Genomic DNA, 21,958 nt, shown 5'->3' on the forward strand with positions numbered 1-21,958 from the left:
ACATCAATAAAGGATTTAACCACAGTAATCATGACGACGCAATTTGATTCCTACCAATATATATGATTTCGAGTCTAAAATCTTTCAAAGGAGCCACAGCACCGTTATAATTAATTTGCGTGCTACTAATACAGGATCCATATTTTTATACCCATGAGATGGATAACTTAAGAGCTAGCTAACTTGATTAGTTTCAGCCCAAATTCTCATATACAAATACCTCGTAACAATTTTGAGATTTGAATAAAAGCAAACCGCGAAAAGGGGATCATTAAAATCAGAAGATAGCCTCCACAAAAGATAAACATACCACCAGATCATATAAATGATGTATCCCGTGGTCAACGAAAGTCCATTAATTTTATAAGAATCCAGAACAACCGACAGATGTTACAAGCCACTAATCTGGTCGGAGAATAATGGAAATAATACAATTGGAAGACCTTGACAAAGAAAATTTGTCAGCCCTCTTCACCAAATTCCTTTGTGAATCGCTCATGGACTTCTAGGTCGTGCTTGCTAACAGTTGGTCTCTGCCTTGCAAGGACTTTGTCAAAATCTGCCTTTGAAATCGGCGGGGGCAGAATCTGTAACCACAAGTTCATTATATAGGAATGATTCTTTGACAAAATTAACAATTAACAGGTCATGCCAACAGAGAGACGGGATAAACTGAATGAGAACATACCTTTGAAGCCAGACCCTTAACTGCAAGTTCCTGCATAGTGGTTTGCACAGCCCCAGGTTGTCGGGGACCACATGGCACCCACATCTCCCCGTCTTCGGTAGACACTTTGCTGAAGAACATAGCATCTTGAGTTTTACGTACAGGTTCAAATAATACATCTTTCACCTGCCACCACAAATTGTTTTCAGAACAAGTCCACAAACAGAAAAAAGCACCACAAAACCACCCAGAACAAAGTCTCCCAGGATTATAATACTATCAAGATGTGAGATGCTACTTACACAAACAGAAATATCAGACCCAGAGAAACCATCTGTTCTCCGTGCTAGATCCTCAAAGTCACCCTCTGTCAGGTTGTTAGGTGTGTCACCCAGGTGAACCTGCTTATAGCCCACAATTTCAGATTAACAAAACTTCCGAAACAAACGAAGATATAATCAATTCACAAACAGACATTTTGATGTTTCTTTTACTTTCAAAGGAAAACTTTCTGCACCTTGAACATATGCTGCCTTGCCTTCAGATCAGGTAGAGGAATATAGATTCGTTTGTCAAAACGCCTCCTAATAGCCTGCAAACAAGATTATTTATCAGAAGGAGATCTATCTGCAGTCTCCAACAAGCCAAATCATGGAAACCTTAAATGAACAAATAGAATATGATCTTTCATTAATCCTCAATAAAAACCATGCATCTCATTCTATTATTCTCGATAGAACACAAACCTGGTCCAGAGCATAAGGAGTATTTGTAGCCGCCAACACAAGAACTTTCTGATCATTGTTTCCTACACCCTGTGTCAAAAGGAACATAGAAGATCTTACTAATATCTGCTTAACCTCTAATTACACACAACAGCTACAAACTCAACTAAAAAGCACATACACCAGCCAAAATGATGTCAACAGCACAGTTTTTATATCAACAGAAAAGTAGAAAAGCATACTGCTAGCATAAATCCATCGTAACACTGGATCAATCAAACACCAGGATTGATTAAATCCCTCCAGGTGCAAACCTTTTCAGGGTGCAAAAACTTGAGGTTTGCACCTCGAGGAATTTGATTCCTCTCAGCACTTGATAGATCTAGGGTTAAGATGGATCTATGCTGATCTCTCTCTCTCTCTCTCTCTATATATATATATATATTCAAAAAACATCCAGAGTGACAAATTAGTTGCAGATTGTATCAAAACATGCATATTGTACACAAATCAAGATAGAAATGGCATCCATAGTACATTAATGATTAATTATTTCAGCATCAACCATCTAGAATCTAGATTCTCTCCTCGTATCTAGCCTTTGCCTCTACTTTGATTCTCTAGGGATATTTGTCAACATTGCCCAATTTTGATCAAACTGCCTAATCCAAGCCTTATAATATGGTAGAAAAAGCTTAACATGCCTGATCATTGATAAATGATTTTGACTTGAGTGAAGGGTAGATTTTTGCATTAATTATTTCAGCATCAACCATCTAGAATCTAGATTCTCTCCTCTTGTCTAGCCTTTGCCTCTACTTTGATTCTCTAGGGATATTAGTCAACATTGCTCAATTTTCATCAAACTGCCTAATCCAAGCCTTATAATATGGTAGAAAAAGCTTAACATGCCTGATCATTGATCAATGATTTTGACTTGAGTGAAAGGTAGATTTTTGCTAAGGCCATGACAAAGGAATTCAATAATCAACACCACCAACACTAGGCTACATATAGGGCTTGGTGCTCTTGATTAAATGCCAATCACATACCCTCATACATGACATAATCTAATGAAATGTCACAATCCCATTGACCCTGAAATCCTAAAAACTACTAAGTCTACTAAATTTTGAATGGGATATGAAATTCTATTTTCTCCATATAAAGTCCGATGAGGTTGGAGTCATTTCATGGTAATTTTAAAAATTTAAGTAAAATGATGAAAATGAAAGATAAAGGAGAATGTCATTTTTACTATGAAACAAATTTTTCCAATTAATGGACCACTGACTATACACCTACTTAAACTCCTATACTCTCAGCCATCCTATACAAATGCCAAGTGGTACACCATGGTTTTGACTCATGATGAGTGACATCTATACACTAGATGTCATTTTGTATTGGTTGCACACTTTTGAGTCCTTGATTGGACAGCTATCAGGGTTTAATATTTAGTATTAACCTTGAGGTATCATTTTTTATTTGGCATAAACTACATCATATATATTAGTGTCTTGACTCTTTTCCATATTTATGTGCCAATGTGTTAATTTGGTGGCCTTGTTGGTTTATATGTTTAAAAATTTGAAGAAAAAGAAATTATTTGTATTTTTAATGCTTGTCAACATTTGCCAATTTTTGCCCCCCTTTTTTTGTTGATAAGTTCAGACCCACGAGGGATTTGAACTGATGACCAATCGCAAGGAGTGTCTTAACAATGCACCCTTTCACCATCAATCCAAAGTTGTGTGGGTTATTGTTGCCAAGAAGTTGTATTCCAAGCCCTTTCCAATTTTTCTAACAATGATCCTAGTTACACTACAAATCCAAATCCTCATATGGTATCAATATATCCTCATGCTGAAGTTATAAGCTCCCAAAAATGGCAATTTCTAGTTGACATTTTTGGCAATTGTGAAAGAAATCAGCAAGGGTCCAAAAAACCCAAAAATCGTAAAAATCAAGAAGATATTGATAAAAATCGGTAAACATCATAAAAATCAAGATACCACCAAAATATTGGTAAAAATTAGCAAACATCGTAGCAGCCAGGATGCAGAGCGGCGGCTAGGGTTTCTGCAACTCTATAATCAATGGTGAATTCTAGCAATTCAAAGAAGAAATATGTTAAAGGAATGGCAACTCAAGCCTCGAATTAGTACAGTGCCATGCTGAAATCTGGATTTGTTCTTCTGGTTGTTCAAGAAGCTCCAGCCCTTAATGTTCCTTTGAAATAGGATGCCTCCAGCACTGAATTTTTTTTCAGAACATGGTTTGGTCTGCAAATTTAATGGGTTTTGACTGTGATTGACCGATCTCCACAAGTGGATTTCTGATATGTGGACACATCACTCGACTGATGATTTGAACATTTACCTTTTGGCTTGGGGTCTTTTTGTTGTGGTTTTTTATAATACTGAAGATAAGCAGAATATTTATGAATCTGGGCCCTGGTTTTGGGGCAATGTTGGCCTTTTCATGCAGCCCTTCCCTGCCACCTTTGATCCAATTACAGCGTCAATCTCCATGGCTCCTGTTTGGGTAAGGCTCCCGAACCTTCCCCTGCATCTTTGGAACCTCCCAATGTTATCTTCCATTGGTAATGCATTAGGGAAGTTTTATTGCCACAACCCAGAATCTATTAATTTTTATAAAACCACTTATGCTTGAATATGTGTTGAGATGGATTTCAACAAGGGTTTTCCTGCTGAGATTAATCTGATAGCAGCTCCAGACTATGTGTGGGTTCAAAAGTTGGATTATGAAAATGTTTCATTTTGATGTCAAGCATGTTATGAAACAGGGCATGTAATCAAAAACTGCCCAAAGCGTCTGCAAAAAAACAGAGTCTCGAAAAATAACCAGAGACCCAAATGGTGGGAAGAAGCCCAGAGCGAACTTTATACGGTATATAAAGAAGAAGATACTCTGGGTAAGAAAGAATCAAAGGAAAAATAGAAAGTTATTGACAAAGAAGATTCACCGAAGGAAACAAAAACCAGTGAGGAAGATGTGTGTTTGGATCCTCCGAATTCAGCAACAGCAGTTGCGCAGCACACCCCAGTGAAAGTCAAATCCCCCTCTGAATCCTCAAGGGAAATAGCTGTAAAAGCAACTTCTTGGGCAAATTAAGCAACTAAGGAAGAAACAGAAGACAACAACGCTCACTCATCGAAGGGTGATACATCAGATACAGTAGAAAAATGCAGGTTGGATTCAAGTCGAGAAGGGAAAAAGTATTTTGGCAGGGAAAACCAGAAGCCAAACAAAATTAAATCAAAAGTAGTGAAAAATGGAATGTAAATGTCTCTGGATCTATCATCTTAAGAGTCTTTTGCAAAAAATTTAGCAAGAATGGAACTAAATTTTTTGTATCATGGGGAATCACTCAAGGGATTGGATTGAGCCTCCATGCTCAATCTCAAACCCACAAGGAATATTGGCAATTTCGAAGAAAAGCAACAGTTTTGGGCCGGATCCTAGCTCTATTTTTTAATAAAACTCTCATCCGTTTCTTTGAAAAAAAATGGCAAACATCAACTAGGCCAAAATATCACGATTTTGTGATTTTTTTGCAATAAAATTAGGATGCTTGCAACACTCGTATATAATATATAGATGCCATCTGCCTTGTAATTTGCTTAGGACTTGCAAAAAAGAATTAAATACAAAACAAACTTATTTTTCTGCAAAAATGAAGGTTTGTGGAGGATTTCTGTCTTGGCCAAGGACGCGCCTACATCACTTGGGCACTAAGTATGGAGGTCAAAGATGGAATTGTATCTTTATTGAAAGCTAGTGGGAAGTTTAATTTACTTGACCACAAGTAGGCATGTCCATGGTCATCATCTTGATGACAAAGGGGATTCATTAGCAACAGTGATATCTGAATCTTACCATAATAAAATCAACGGGGAGCAAGGGTAGGAACATCACCACAATAGAACAAAAGTTAGCTCTAGGCCCCTAATTGGAAATTGGGATATTTCTAGCAGCCTTAAAAGTTAAAACAATCCTATAAGAAGATATTGATGACTATTCTATACTCGTTAACAAAAATAAGTGCATAACAAGCTATAAGATGCAATAAATGTTGCAATTTGGAAGATATAAAAGAGGAATGTTGGTTGAGAAGATGCAAGAATAAAAACAATTATACCAAAACCTTCAGAGAAGTTATTCAAGATCAAAAAAGCAAAAACAAAACAAGCCATACAACAGATCATGATTTTAGAATAAAGAAATTCTTTTGTAGAAGAAAGCATGAACTTCAAAACAGAAAATCCTGTCAATGTATTGTGCACAAGACACTGTCAACCACCCTTTCATGCTCAGTTGTGGCCCTAGTCACCAGGTTCGTGTTCAAGTTCGAGTTTGGCAACCTTGGAATTCGAACAAAGTTCGGCAACTAAAATTTTGCTGATAAAGTTCGACATAAAATTCGACAAATAGAAATTCGAAAAAAAAAATGTATATATATAAAAAAAAATCAATTTAAAGTATAATGTGTAATGTTGTCTATTCGTCATCAAAATTTAAATTTTTCTCAAATCAATTAAAATAAAAAAATTTAAAAATCTAAAAATAAAAATAAATAAATAACTATACAAAACCTTTAGCTAATATCAATTCATAAAAAAATAAATCTTTCTGTCTTAACTCTGTTAAACGCACTTACAAGTGATATACATCGTTTGATTGCATTGGAGGTCATAAATATGGAGCAACCCTATTACTTTTCATAGTCCGATGAGAAAGTTTTTAATGCATTATATAAACTCCTCTAAAAAAATGTTTTATCGTGGTATATGTGAAATATCACCTTATAAGACACGCAAGAAAATATAAATCATATTAAAATGAGGAGCTAAGGATAAAAACCATTTTAATAAATCCATTTCTTAAAATTTTATTAAATTAACATGTGAAAACGTGGGTGATGTAAATCTCATCGGGTCAGATTAGAGAATTAATTCATGAGCTTGTTTTCATCTAATATTAAATAGCCACGGCCCACAACCCGTCGAAAAAGCCATCCGAAACCTGTCAAAAACCCTGTTGAACGATGAAAACCTGTGGCCCGTCACTGTAGTCTGTATGTTGCTCACGCGGACTGGTAGTTCGGTTGAGGTCAGTGGTCGTCGGTCGCTCGGTGGTAGACTGGTAGTGTATCAAACCTAACCCTCCGCAAACAATGAAACCTAACCCTCCGGCGCCCGCAAACAATGAAACCAATAGGAAAAAAATCGAACCAAAACGAATTTAATCGATTTTGTTCGCAAAAAAGTTTGAGTTCGCCATAAAGTTCGGTGAACTTGAACGAATAAGTTCGTATTCGTTTGAAGTTCGGCGAATTTCGAACTTATTCGTTCAAATTCGCCGAACATGGTGACTAAGGTTGTGGCTAGTTGGACTGATTAATCCACGCCAATTCAGCAGCCCAAGTCAGCATTCTGGACTATCAGCTTTCAAAACAAACTATATTATCTGCTTATTCAGCTCTAACTTCTTCATTTTTGTAATGGACAGATGTAGGGTAACAATAGTAACTCACAGCCCCAAGGGATAGCTCAGTAGGTCGAATTCTTGTTGCTAATTAACTCGCCTATCGGGAGGTCACAGGGTCAAATCTCCTCGATGCCCTTGGGGTTAGGCCTTGCTAATTTGGTTGGCGGGTAAATCCCTTCGGGTTGATCTACCTGGATTTTCCCGTGGATGTAGCTGCCACTTAGTGTCTGTGAACCACACTAAAAAAACAATAATAACTTCCACATATCTTAGGGATGCACATTATTCAAAATAGTAGTATCTGCCTTAACTAATGCCACTAAAGTTGTCTAATCAATAGAGCGATCGCAGATAATCTGTGCTTAAATCATTTCTCAATCTTTAGGATAAGATTATTTTGACCACAAAAGTAGGTCAATAGGACTGAAGAATACGACGAGTACGTGTTGGATTTTTGTAGCTATGGTCGGTCTTCATATTGTATAATTTAGTCCTTCAAATATGTCTTGATAAATTTCAAGACATGTTCTTCATGTCCTTTTCAAAGCAGATCAGGCCAAGTCTTTTGGGCAGCATCTAGACTTGATGAGAAGATACTTTGACCAGGGATCTTTTGCTGGTCTGTTTGACTTCATTTTGACTAGAAAAGATCAGTTGAATTGAAGGATTTCTCTAAGGAAAAGGTTGCTGGGTTTTTCCCCCAAGTGGGTTTTCCTAGGGTAAATCTTGTGTTGACTTACTGCATCATTGTTTTTCATTGTGATCTCTACTGTCCTACTGTTTTATGGCTGAAATTCTGAAGTATAATTGCTTAACGATTTACAGAAAGTACTAAAGATAATCATCATATCATTGGAAGTATATAACTGTGACAAAGGTACAGTGATACAAAATAATAAGTGAGTTGTCCAACACTAGAAAGTAGACAGCCCAAGAGTCTGTTGAGAGAGAGAGAGAAAGATCCAACAATGAATCCAATGATGTCAAGATCTCCTGGGTCCAATGGCCAAGAGCAATGGAGGCGAACTGGGCATTGATTCACTACCAGAGTCCTCTGGAACCATTGGAGGTCCAGCTGTATGATCCTGGGGGGGATGTAGGAGCAGGGGGATACTCCTACATAGCATTTAAAAAACAGCATTGCGTACAAAGTTGTAGGTCACCTCAATAAGTCATCGCCAATGTTGCTGGTTATTTGGCTGGTTCTATACCACCAGGTGCCCAGTTTGAATCCTTGTAGGTTAGACACACTAGTCTACACCAACAGGTTTACAAGTGATGTCATCCACGAATATGCAGAAGCATCACTTGGGTTTCCCTGTGAGGTTTTCCTTGGAAAAAAAAGGAGACATCACCCATGCATATATTAATGCCATTCAGACAACTATTGGATCAAACACCGATTGTTTATTTTAACAGTGACATGAGGATTTTGTGTATGTTCTTTCTCAAAAATCTTAATTTCTAAGCATTGACAAATCTACCGTTTTTAAAGCTTTAAAATCCAGTTTCATCCACCCCTGCTCCTCATACATGAGATCAAAAGTCAATATCTATCGAACACTGAGGTTACATACCCACTTTAATTCTTTAAGAATGACTGTAATTAAAAACACTAATACCATCACAGTTAAACTTACAACTTACAAGAGGAGATTAGTTCACAAAACATATAAAATATATAAAACAAATATAAATAAATAAAAGTACTATCCTTTTCATGCCTCAAGACAAAAATGTGTCGCTTAACATTTTAATTCACCCATACCTGCATTTGTACTAAAAGTTCTGTCTTTATTCGTCGAGAAGCTTCACTCTCATTACCTTCTCCACGTTGCCCACATAAGGAGTCTATTTCATCAATAAATATGATTGATGGAGCACAGTCCCGAGCCATTTGAAATAGATTAGAAACAAGCTTCTCACTTTCACCCATCCATTTTGAAACAAGGTCCGAAGAAGAAATACTGCCAAATCAACAATAAAAAGTATAATATTAGGAATAAGAATATAGAAAATGTTTGATTAAAAATACACAACTACCTAAACCTTGAACCCTGCAATATAAAGATCCTTATGGACATCACTAAATATCAGAGACTATCAATGTCATTTTTTGAAAGACATATCCAGGGGCATTCTAATTATATTCAATGCAGTTTGGACCTGAAACATGGTGTTTTACACGAGTAAGGTATGCTCTGTAGTTAGACAGTACTCTCAGTACAATTGCTGAACCTAAATTTTTCCATGAAAAAAACAAGTTCCAGTGCTGGATCCATTTTCAAGAATTTCAAAGGTTGAACTATTTTCCATGTTATTTAGGCTCCAAATTTGGGGTGTTTTGGTCTCCTCTGAAAGGAAACACTTGATCATGAAAAAACTCGGAAAATACCAGTTTTTGTTTACACATGTTGCATATCATTGTTAATTAGCTTCCAAAACAAAGAAAATCAACGCTAAATTTAACAATATAATATTCGCAAGCTCATGAGATACACCCCACAGTATATTATCAACATATGAGGTCAATGTTCTTGACTTTCTTTACTATTGCAATATATCTTGGCATGACCTTTGCCAAAAACTTGTGGACCCATATTCTGCACCATGCAGTAAGAGATGAACTTTCCTGCGTGTTTCTTTCCAGAAGCATCCACTCTTAGAAATATATAACTCGTCATGGTTAAGCAAAGAACCCATAAGTAACATTAGAGCATCAAATACATATCAAATGGGGCAACATATAATTTCAATGCCAAAGCCACTTGTAGATAGATTTTTGAATTTATTTCCAAATACAAATTACACCACCAGGTCAGTAGAATACTATAATCACTAAATAGTAAATACAGCTCTGTACCTATAAAATGTTGAATCTGCTTCAGTTGCAACAGCCTTTGCCAAATATGACTTCCCTGTACCAGGAGGCCCATACAAAAGAAAAGCTCTCCAGGGCTTTCGTTTCCCTGAATTGACACAAGATAAACACGAATGATCTCACACACAGATTATAGACATTAAGAAAGGGATCTATTACAAATAACAAAAAAAATTCTAAATTAAAAACAAATAATGAGAGAAATTATAAACCACAGAAATGCTTAATATCAATGCACCAGGGAAAAGGAGGGAATTGCTTGTAATTCTCATCAAGAAATGTTAAACATCTTACTTCTAAATTTTTAATATACCATTGCATTGGCTTCAAAAAATGTTTCAAGTATGAAACCTTCTCCATGCCTTTTTGATACTGAGTTTCATATTGACCAAAATTATTTGAAAATTGGCAACATTTATAAAGTTTCAGCAAAGGGAACTTTTCAGAATCTGACACTAAAGACATAAGGTGCATAAAAGGAACATCTATTTCAAATATAGATAAAGTAGAATTTATTTTAATTTGCACTATTTCACAGAAGTTGCCGTATATCATATTAAAGTTAAATTTAGTTGCTTATTAGATGGAATCCATAAGTATAAATGAAGTTCAGCTCTTCAAGAAAATTATATTTGAAATATTGTCCTAAGAATAACACATACATGATTGGAAACATATATCATTCTTTATGGGAATGATGCAATCCCAACACCCATGTGGGTAACATTTTTGAAACGGAAACCAAAGATTAGGAATGTGTTCCTAGAGAATTACAACATCTACATAGTCTATACAGATGCTTTTTGTTCATCTTCAACAATTGAGATATCTACACCATATCAACACAGGAAGGTTGAGTTTTCCACGTCTCACTAGAACAATTTTGCATATATCAAATTTAAACTTCAGTATGGATGCACTTTGTCATTCTTGGCTTTAATCAGGATACGTCAGTACATTTACAGTAAATGCAGTAATGAAAATGTGAGTTTCAGGATCCATGAGAACTGCCTTTCTTGTCACTCCATATGACCAAACTCAGGCCATATGATTTGAATCTCAATTTTAGGCTTATCCTCCTCCATGGGAGTATATACTACATAGCCTTGGAATTATCACTGACAAGAATAGCAGCTTCAAAGATTGATATTTCTGAATTGCACTAAAAATATAGCCCTTGCCTTACTGTTTGTGAGATTTTTTTTGCAAAAAACTTTCACCCTTGGTTTTGTCCTCGCAGTAGAGACGCATGTTCTATTAAATCTTTCATTATAACAACTTACCCCAATCAAATCATACAATAATATCCATCTTTCTTACCCACACTGAATTACAGCACCCTTGTATGGACTTAACTATTTTCATATTCCACAACGTACCAGGAAAAATGTCTTCATGACTTCTACTAACAGCTTGGTGCAAAATACAGCAGATGCTTACTCAAATGTCTAAACGATTTACTGGTTTATGCTGATTAAGGGTTTGCTGGTTGGTTCCATTTGATCCTCTTTTATCTCTTGTGATTTCAACAAGTCATCCCGGAATCTGGATTAACAAGTTGCAGAACCAACAACCCAACAGGCTAATGTTGTCAACACTGACTTTGACAACAGAAATCAACTTCAACAATGAACTTTGACTTCAAAGTTCAATGAGACTGAAAGATGAACAATCATGTCAATATTTGTAAGTTGAAACCTGTCAAATATTTATAAGTTATAGCTACATGTAATTAACAAACATTATCCTGTATAAGTAGATAACTGAACTCCTAGTTAGGTTCAAGAAAAGTAGGCACAAAAGAAATGGGGGTTACAAGAAAGATAAGAGGTATAAAGGATCAAAGTTCTGGTTCCATAAACTGATTTTTTTCTTCTTAGAAACCACAGACTATAGCTGAAGAAACTAATATTCTGTAGAGCCCATTTCAGAAACTAAGAATCACGGAGCACTACAATATAAATTAACTTGTTAACTGGCATTCCACTACTGAAAAATAATCAATCATAGGCCACCTAGTTAGAGAAGTATAACGAATAACATTGGACTAGAAGTCATGGCTAACAGCAAACAATTCCCTGGGGAAAAGAAAAACCTTTCAAGAACAAGTTAAAAAATGTATCGGAATTCGATACAACTTAAAGCATTTATGGAAAATAAGTTCAATATACCAACTCGATTAATGTTGTCTAATACAGAGAATAACCCTTATAGTAGTTACAGTTACAGAAATCCATCTTCCACAGAACCAGGCAACAATATTAATGCCAATCTACTATCTAGATCGAAGTTGGATGGCAGATGTTGAATTGCAGTAAAAGATTCAACACTAGTACATTATCAAATTTAACAATAACGTGAGGTTGGCACTTGCAGTGAAGAACACATCCATAGGTAAACAAGCAATACTACAAACAAACCTGAACACGGAACTATGCCAAAGCTCAACACTGACGAATGCAGAAATGAAGAGGCAGTTGCAAAGGTTGATAAACAGGTGACACGCTAAACCAAGCACGTGTGCCAAAGAAGGATAAGACATGTTATATGTAGATAGACTACAGAGACAAACAAGATCACAATAAAAAATAGGTACACGATACCCGGGATTAAAGACCTCTCTGGTACAACCAACCACTGCACAACATTATAATATATGACAGTTTTGCACTTATAGATATGTTTACTTTTCAATCTTTTATACCAGCCTGGTCTATAGGACATCTTGCAATCAAAATTAAAGACAGATTTAATCAGAATTTAATTGAAATCTTGCACAAGGATGTCAGGTTTGAACAGAACTGTTATGAAATGCCTAGTTAATTTAGGTTTTTGTGACATAGAATATATCTTGGACAGAATTATAGTTACAAACAATGTTATCAGAACTGGACCAGTCCTCAAATCAGTCAACCCCAAAAATCTGAACCAGACTGGAACCAGGAAAAATCGGACCAAAAAAACGGTTGACCAAAAATACATAAAATATTCAAATTTTGTAATATATATATGTGTGTGTGTGTGTGTGTGCATTCATATGAACCCAAACCACTATACACCAATATGCAAAGTTTTTCATGTATATGGCAAGTAAGGGTATTTGTTGGGGGGTCTGGTTGGCTAGGAACAAGTCCATTTTTCAGGACATCCTCCATTCCTGTTCGCGTGGCAGTGGAAGGCCTTGCTATCTAGTCACAATTTCCACAATCCAAAAACTCTCCCCTGCCTTTATGCATCATTGTAGAAGAACCCGAAATGACAAAACCATACGCATATTTTGACGTGGGCATCACAAGAGGACATTCAGAAATGTTGGGGCGGTTTTATCCTATTCCTTCCCAGGAATCATTTCTTCCTAGTAAAAATGGGTTTTGGCAGAGGGACAGATAACAGAGCAGAACTCTTGGTATGCAAAAATTGTTGATTTTCACTAAAGAAAAAGGATGTGCACACATTCAAGTTTTCGGTGATTCAATGCTAGTGATAGATTGGACCAATGAAACACAGCCGTGTAGGAATATATTACTTATTCCAATTCTGGAGGAATTATTGAGACTAAAAACTTTTTTGATAGCTTTGCAAGTTCGCATATCAACAGGAAAGGAACTCACACGCAGATCGGCTCTCAAAGGATGGTTTAAATCTTGAGCAGGACAGTTGGCAGGTTATGGAGTTTCAATGTGACACCTCATATGAGTACTACCACAGGCCCTTCATATAAGGAAGCAGACCAGCAGATTCTCACTGTAAAATTCATACTTTCTACATGTCTATGTTTACAATTGCCCAGGAAATTGTTGTCCCTTTTTGGAAATCAGTTTTTTGGAGTGAAGTAATATATCACAATTTTGAGAGTTCTTTAGTAAAATCTGGTGGATGTAAAAGCCTGTTGGCAAACAGTTTTTTTCTTTTCTTTGGACCATGCTACAAAAATTTTGAATCCTTTGGATATTTGTGAATACACACAGAGATGTGTATATGAAGAATGTAATTTTGTCTCATCTTACAATGAAATAAAATTACAGTTTTTTCCTGAAGAAAAAAAATATGGCAAATAAGGGTGCATTTAACAGAGTGAAATCCTTCTCTGAACCAAAAATACAGCAACAAAGAGCCTCTAAATGGCTTCTGGACAATGTTGCACGAACTGGGGACAAAGCGGGGACATTTTTTGGAAAGCGTCAGAAGCGTCATTTTCAAAAAATCCTGAAATCCTGAAAACCATTAAGTCTGCTGAATTTTTGAATGGGACATTCTAGAATGACTACAAGCTAACAGGACTAGTGTAAGCTAGACACATTAGAAAATACATGTTATATCAGAAATTTACAATGAATACATTTACACCATATAGCATGAAAAGTTATGAATGACTCTTAAAATGTGGATAAAGCCTTAAAAACTGCACCTCATAGACCTATGTGCGTGATGAGAGTAGGTCGCACAGGTACTTCTACACAGGCCTAAGTGTCTAGGTGTGTGGAAGTCACCTAATTGACTCTTTACCTTGGCAATTAACTTTTATAAGATAAATGAGTTAATCTGATGAAATACAAATGTTAGTTGCATTAGTGAATTAGATGAATCTCAACTGTTAATCTAAAGTAATGTTGCGATCTAATCTCAACCATCAATCACTATGGAGATTAGGGTTGTTGATTCAACCAATAACTCAAACCTATAAAAGGAATGCTAGGCTAAGGGAGAAGACACACATCTTGAGCACAAAACACAATGAGAGTGAGATCTCAGTGATTGGGTGGAGAAGGGCTTCCATTCAAGTGTGCAGGGTTCGAGGAAGAGTGCAAGAAGCAGCAAGGGAATAATCCAGATCAGCCAACAGATCAGAGGACACAGAACAAGGGTTTCATCAGCTGGATCAATTCTAGGTTTAACTTATATTGGTATTTTCGCTCAGAGGATTATTGTATTATGTAGATTATATTCCTTGTATTAATGTTTGATAGAGCCCTTGTATTCTGTAGATTCTACTTAATGAAAGAGCAGATTTTGAAGGGAACGTATAGTGTATGCATGCAATTGAGATTGGTGTAATTTATTTTGTTTACACTGTTATATTTTGTTTATATGTTAAAATATCAGGCATGTTTATTCAGTAAACCTGAACTGCTAGGAAGTAATTAACCAGGTTGCTAGGTTTAAAAATTAACATCTGCCACAAAATATGAAAATCATGTTAACACATCCACAAGAGAGGTTGAAAACATCAAAGTGAACACATTAACAAAACAGCCATTTTGGTCGCCAGCACCATTCATTTTCCTTTTTCCAGTTGACCGTTCTGTTGAGCAGACCAGACGTCAAACTAAGGTTATTGATTTTGTCAGGGCTTTTTTTATTTTATGCCAGCATGACGAAATTTTATTGCTACACATCTCAATTGTACCCTTCACTCATCATCGGGGCAAAAGGGGGCAAAAAATGATAGAAAGCAACGGTTTTTTTCTATGTAAAGTTTTGGGAGTGCTGCGCATTCAAATTTTGTTGTAAACATGTGCATCTTTTGAGTAATATTAGCCGAAAATATCATAAATTTCTACTCTTTAGATTCTGCAAATTACTGTACTTTTTTTTCTATATTTGAGACCCACCATATTGAATGTATCCAATCAAAGTTGTTAACTATGAGAATAATATATGATAAATAACTCCTATATCAACACCAAGAAGCTAGATAACTAGGTCAGACAATTGGGCGCATATTTTAGTGGTTGAGATGGGATGCCCCACATTAATGACGCAGGTTCAAGGCCCAGAGGGCATAGAGCGAGCCATGGGTTATAAATTTGACGAATTTCATGTGCAGCGTTAATTCAAAACAAAAAAACATTGAAACAGAAACACCCATCACAAAAAGCATTGTGTCATTTTACAGTACGTGACAAACAAGAAATAAACTACCCAGTTGCAAAAAAAATTGAAAATGAACCATCCCATTGTAACAAATATTAATAAAGCTAAATAAATCAAGAAACTCGTTTTCCATCGATTATTTGCCTGAGAGAAAATGCTGTACAAATGACTTTGAAAAATTTACTACTCTGAATGAAAATGGAATAACGTCCCATTTGTAAATACTGGCAATGAAACCCCATCTGTGAAAACTTTAAAAACTAAATATTATGTCTATAACTTCCTTTGGCTTTTAAATACCCTGAAATACTTGACCATGAAAATGAGCAGATCACGGCTAAAAATTTCAAAATAAAAACCTGCCTGTGAAGAACTGGGGAAACTTGACGGGTAGGATGACAGCCTCCTGCAAGGCCTGCTTGGCACTTTCCAGGCCTGCCACGTCAGTCCACTTGATGTTCGGTTTCTCTCGAATTATGGCCGAATTGAGACCTGATCGGAGCTTGGCCTGCTCCGGATCCTCCCCATCCCCATCTCCATCCCCTTTGGCTCCCGGCTTCGATTTGGGCTTGGTGGCCACGGCCGCATCCCCATTGGCAGTAGGCCTAGAATTCGTCCCCTCATCCAACACAACTCGGATCTCCTCCGCTCTCCTCAGGTACTCTGTGAATTTCTGGGTGATGGCCTCCTTGATCTTGGGGTTTTTCTCATATTTGAGATGGGTTCTGAAGTATTCGAGGGCATTCATGTAGAGGGGAAATGCCTTGGCATAATTGCCTGCGTTGTCCTCCTGCACTGCCTGCCGAACATACTCTATGGCCTGCTCCTTGAAATTGCTATACATCCTGGATCCTGATTAATCAAAAGCCCTCCAATGCCCTCCTCAAATCGAACCCTGCACTTTTATCAGACCAATCTATGAGTCGTATCCAGGGAAATTAGAGGCAATTAGCATCCCCGGATGTCAAAATACTGAAATTTCCGCGCAAATCTCCTGTGATGATCCTTAAAGCACCCATAAGGAAACCCACAAGCGATCGGGAGTCATCCAATACATACCTTCTCCGAAGCAATAGGGAGTAACACAATACATACCTTCTGCGGAAAACATGGACCAAGTCTATTTGGAATACAACTTTCTTCAAACACACATTTGGGCGAAAGCCCCCTTGATAGAGCTTCTTTGTTCTGCTTGGGGTTTGGCTATAATTATTCTGCCTGCGATTTGGCTATAATTATTAGCATTATCATTTAATTGTCTCATCAGGTCCTTTGGAAGGGTGAATAGGTGGAATGGCATATTACGTGATATTTGGGCTTTCTAGATTAATTTTTTTTTTTTTTTTCTTCTGGTTTTGATGGTTATTACGTTAATTATTATTATATTATGTATATAGTTTTATAGTGAAAAGAGGATGTTAGATTTTAAAAGTATTTATTATTATACAATATTTTAAAAATGATTAGAATTTAGAATTTTTTAATAATGTGTGTATGTTCAAATTTTAATTAAAAATAATATTTTTTATTATTAATTCAATGAAAAGTTGTGATTAAATTTATTAAGCTATTTGTATTTTATAAATGGAAATTTGTGATTATTTGTATTATTAAAAAGTGTTTTTTTCGCCATATAACTAACTTCCAAATTTAAGATTTGAATTTTTGTGATATTGCCCCATTTGTTTTTACTTTGCATTTATGTCCTAAGGTTATGGGTGTTCATTAACCATTTAATTATGCAGTTGTCTTTAGTGAGATTTTTTGGAGGCTTTTCCGGTGGGTTTTTTCGGTCAAATTTCTCTAAAATCAGGCAGCAATTTATTGAAATCGCAAGGTTGATAGGTAATTTCTGCACAATCAAAGTGTCCTAGGGGTTTTTTAGGGTGTTGAATCCAAATATGCAGTTAAAAAACCATTTTAAATAATACAAATCAAGATTTAACCTCAATTTTTTCCGTCGGATTCCGTCACCGAAATCTCCAAAAAGTCGCACTAAAGACAACTACTTTAATTATGGTTGGGCTAATTTATCTTATTTCACATATTTAAAAGAAAGTAGAGAGATGTGTATAGTGTACAATGTGTAAGTTGTGAAATGCCATGTTTTATAGATTTTTGTTTTTTAATTGTTTTTAAAATTATTTTAATTATTAAGAATTTTTGTTTTGATGGTTAAGTAAAGATGATGAGATAGTTGTGAAATATCATGTTTTATAATTTTTTGTCTTTTAATCATTTTTAGATTATTTTAATTAATAAGAACTTTTGTTTTGATGGCTAGGTAATGATGGTGAGAGATAGTTCCATGGGATCGTTTATAATTTAAATGGAAATCGTGCAATTAATTTTGTATATGTATTAAAAACATTATTAATAATCATGCAAAGGGGTGGCCGTAATGGCAAGGGTTAACATTTTTAAAGATAAAAGGAATCCAAGGGCTAACTATGATTAGGAACAACCATTATAATATGTGTCATGCACGAGCAAAATGCTCCATCAAACCCTCGATTAGAGAGGATCATTCACAAGTTGTAAAGTGTAGCATAACAATTTGGGGAAAATGAAATTATTAAGTTTTCTAAAAGCATAGCAAGTATGCAGACCAAAAGACCAATGAAGGAGTACTGTTATTAATAATTGATTTAATGAGTCATCTGCAATTTCACAATCCAAATTAGTTCATACTTAGACATGCATAGCTTAATCTTTGAGACAAGCATATGACAAATGGAAGAATTAACCAAATACCAAGTAGTAGGGTACCATCAAAGAAACTAAAAAAAAAAAAACATATTTTGGTGTATAATTATATAGTGTATATTATTTTTTCTCATATAACAAAGCACTTTATCCTTGAGCATGTAGGTAAAGGTAAGAAATTATTCATGGCTTAAGGTCGTTTAACCACAAGGCTCATCGTGTCACTTGTGGGACTTGAACTTGGGTGGGGATGATAAAAATCATTCCCCCAACCACTTGAGATAAACCCAATTGAGAATATGTGTGTATGAGGGGAATCTATATACTTCTCACCTCGCTTGAATTGATTGAATTTCTTTACATAAAACCCAAGAATGGTTAGCACCCATTTTAAGGATGGTAAATGGTGGCACTTTATAACATCAATAGGATGGAAAATAAATTCCCTCCAATCTTTGGTACATTCACATTCATTTAGTGTGAAGTGAAATTTATGTCACATGAGATGGTTTAGATGGAGGACTGTGGAGTTTTAGTTCTCTTGTTTATGGTGATGTACTCATTTGTTAGTGCATCTAGAGGTTCTTTGCATGCTCTTAGTGAAAAGCTTCTTATTATATTTGGGGCTTTGTCCTTCAATTGGCAACCTTCAATGGCCAAAATCACAATTCTAGTTAGTCATTAGTTGTTTGGGTATTTAGTGCGTTTAGTCAGTGGATTCATTGATTAGTGTATACATGTAGATTCAAAGAGATTTTGGGATTCCTAAGTTCATCTCTGACTATGTTCGAAGGTGGAATTTTAGATCTTACTATTGTATTTGAAGGGGTTTTCTGAAAAATAGCTTGGGAAGGGTGGCATTGCCATTGTTTATGTGAGGTTTGAAGTGCAAAACATTATTGTGAAAAGAATGTGAAGGAGTTGGAAGAATAACTTCCCTTCTTCAAAGATCAAGTGGCCTCCTAGAATTCAAAGATTTTAGAATTGGCAAGGCAAAATCACCAAATAGAACGTTTGAGGCTCATTGCAAAAATGTTGTATAGATTGAATTTAGGCTCAGCTCAAGGCTTGTGAATGGGAGAAAACTCCTTACATTCTATGGTTTGGATTCATGAGCAAAGGAAGTTATTATTCGACAACCTTATGAAAATGTGAAAATGAAGATTGAAGAAATGATACTATGTCGAGCATTGATATGAAGCTCCTGGTAAATAAGATTACAATTATGCCCAAGTATTTTGAATGCAATGGAAAGTAGTATTTTGTTTTCTCAATATATAAGAATACATACAAGTAGCAAATATGTGTGTGTGTGTACGTCAATAAGCGTTCTTTAATCAAGTTCTTCCTTGTGATATTGTACAAGATTCGTTGTCCTCCAGGCATCCTCAACATATGTCATTGTCTGTGTGTTCTTCAAAAATAAATAAATAAAAAAAATTCGTCATATGACACTAAAATGGAGGCCGGGAAGACCGAGAAGTGGTCTCTGTTTGTGAGAAAGTCATGCAACAACAGGATCATTCAAGATAATTCCCCTACAACCAAAGATAATTCAAGGGTGTCGTCTCCAATACCCTCTAAGTGTGGTGTTTCAAGTCTCTTGAAGACTCAAGTAGAGAACAAGGCTCTTATGAGAGGGCGCATATGTTGTTCCATCCAGGTATAGGCAACCTTTGCCAAATGTAGGGGGAGGAAAACACCTTAGCCTTCTCCCGATAAGAGAGCTCTGTAGCCCTCACATGTTGGTAGGAGGACTTCAATATCTCTTGGAAGAAGGCTTTTTGCTGGTAAATTTTCTCCAATTGAAGCGGTCTCTCTCTCTGTCGAAAAGTTCGGCAAGAACAAAGTTATTCAAGATAATTCCCCTCAACCAAGGCTAATTCAAGGGCACTGTCTCCAATACCCTCCAAGTGTGTTTTTCTAAGTCTCTTAAAGACTCAAGAAGATAATAGGCTTCCTGTGAGAGAAGGTGCATATGTTGTTTCGTCCAGGTATATGCAGCATTTGCAATGCGGGGAGGAAAATGCCTTAGCCTTCTCTCGGCAAGAGAGCTCTACAACCCTCACCTCTTGGCAGGAGGACTTCGATGTCTCCTGGAATAAGGTTTTTTGTTGATAATTTGACTTTGGCTATGAGGGATTGTGGTAAGAAGAAAACGGTGGTTAGTGGATCGAGGGAATTGGAGGGCTAGCCTAAGAATGCTAGGTCCTTGCAAAAAATGGTGGTTATTGGATCAAGGGCGATGAGGCGCCAACCTCAGAATGTTAGGGCCTTATGAAAAAACCAGGAAGAACCCACCCTAGCATTGAAGGAGAAAAAGGAGAAGTGTTATGCCAAGAACAAAGTGGACCTTAATCAGCATTACGCGGTCAGGTTAGTTCAATTGTCCATACATGTTTTTTTTTTAATATTTTTGCATTGTTTCAAAGAAACATGTCATAAGGATTATGCTGCAAACAATGGACAAAATGAAATGAAATTAATTAGATTTGAATTTTTCAAGGGGCATCTCTATTTATGGGGAAATTGAACAAAATGGTACCCTTGTTTGTAGACATCCATGTCTCTGTAACAGCGCCAGTGAAAATTTCATGTAATAAAAGTTAAAAACAATAACCACGGATGAATGGGACACTTATTCCAAGCTTAATGTTGGGAAAGACATCCTAAGGGGGTGTTCATTTGGTTTTTTATAGCTAAGGAAATTGACAAAGGCATTAAAAGGCAAAAAGGCATTTTTGGCACAATTATTTATGAAGATAATGGATATTAGGAGAAAAGGAAGGTGAAAGGTCACAGGTTGCATGTGAGGAGGAAAATGAAGAAAATAGAGGCCTCATTCATAAAAAGGATTCTTAGGATCAGTTGGTAACCATTTGTCAGTTTAGCTATGGAGTTCTTTCATTATTCTCTCTCTCTCTCATGCTCTTGGAAACTTAGAGCTTTCTTGGAGTACTTTGGCATTGGAGCAAGAATGGAAAAGAAGGTAGGAGGAAGCAAAGATCAAGCTGGGAAAGGCAGGATCAAGCAGTTACAACAGGCTTCATTGCAGGTATCGACTTGCATGTGTATTTTCCTTGCTAGATTTGACATGCATGGGATTTCATGTGTTTCTTTTCTACCATGGCATGGGTTTTTCCAGGTGTGACAGTATTTTCAGCCTAGCCTTTCCATTTCTTGATAACTTTGATGAGATGGGTTTTCTCATTCGATTTATGTGGGATGGTCGAATTGGATTCGAAGTTGAGTGGAGTGGATCTCCGAATTGACAAACACATGGTGTATTGGTCCCTAAATCGGACTGAGGATGCATGAAGCCAACGGCCTAGTAACCCCTAAACCAGACTATGGGTTGCGGTAAAGCCAGATTGTGTGCCTCGGTGGGCCTAGGAATCCTTGCTGGTGAATGGCAGGATATACAGTAAAGCCAAGAGGTGGATTTTCTCTCTGTTGGGCTTAGTGATTCCGGGATGGAATGCACGGTAAAGACTAGAGAGTATGTCTCGGTGTAGGGCTTAATGATCCCTGGATTGGACTGTGGATGCACGATAAAGCCTAAGAGACTAGGAGGCACTCAAATTCCTCACG

The 21,958-nt window shown here is 36.4% G+C and overlaps 1 protein-coding gene across 1 annotated transcript; it reads right to left on the reverse strand.

Moving 5' to 3' along the window:
• Positions 1-244: 244 nt before the first annotated feature.
• LOC149155899 (protein SUPPRESSOR OF K(+) TRANSPORT GROWTH DEFECT 1-like) lies at positions 245-16,876 on the reverse strand. The gene is made up of 8 exons (XM_089446133.1): positions 16,025-16,876; positions 9,770-9,875; positions 8,675-8,873; positions 1,414-1,482; positions 1,185-1,259; positions 970-1,068; positions 689-853; positions 245-587 (listed from the first exon to the last, which is right to left on the reverse strand). Exons 1-8 carry the CDS (start codon positions 16,503-16,505, stop codon positions 462-464), a joined length of 1,320 nt encoding a protein of 439 aa, XP_089302259.1. The 5' UTR covers positions 16,506-16,876; the 3' UTR covers positions 245-461.
• Positions 16,877-21,958: the final 5,082 nt, after the last annotated feature.

The sequence above is a fragment of the Pinus tabuliformis genome, chromosome 9, assembly GCF_031772625.1.
Source record: "Pinus tabuliformis cultivar Carrire ecotype Pingquan chromosome 9, CPIR1, whole genome shotgun sequence".
NCBI classification, from domain to species: domain Eukaryota; kingdom Viridiplantae; phylum Streptophyta; class Pinopsida; order Pinales; family Pinaceae; genus Pinus; species Pinus tabuliformis.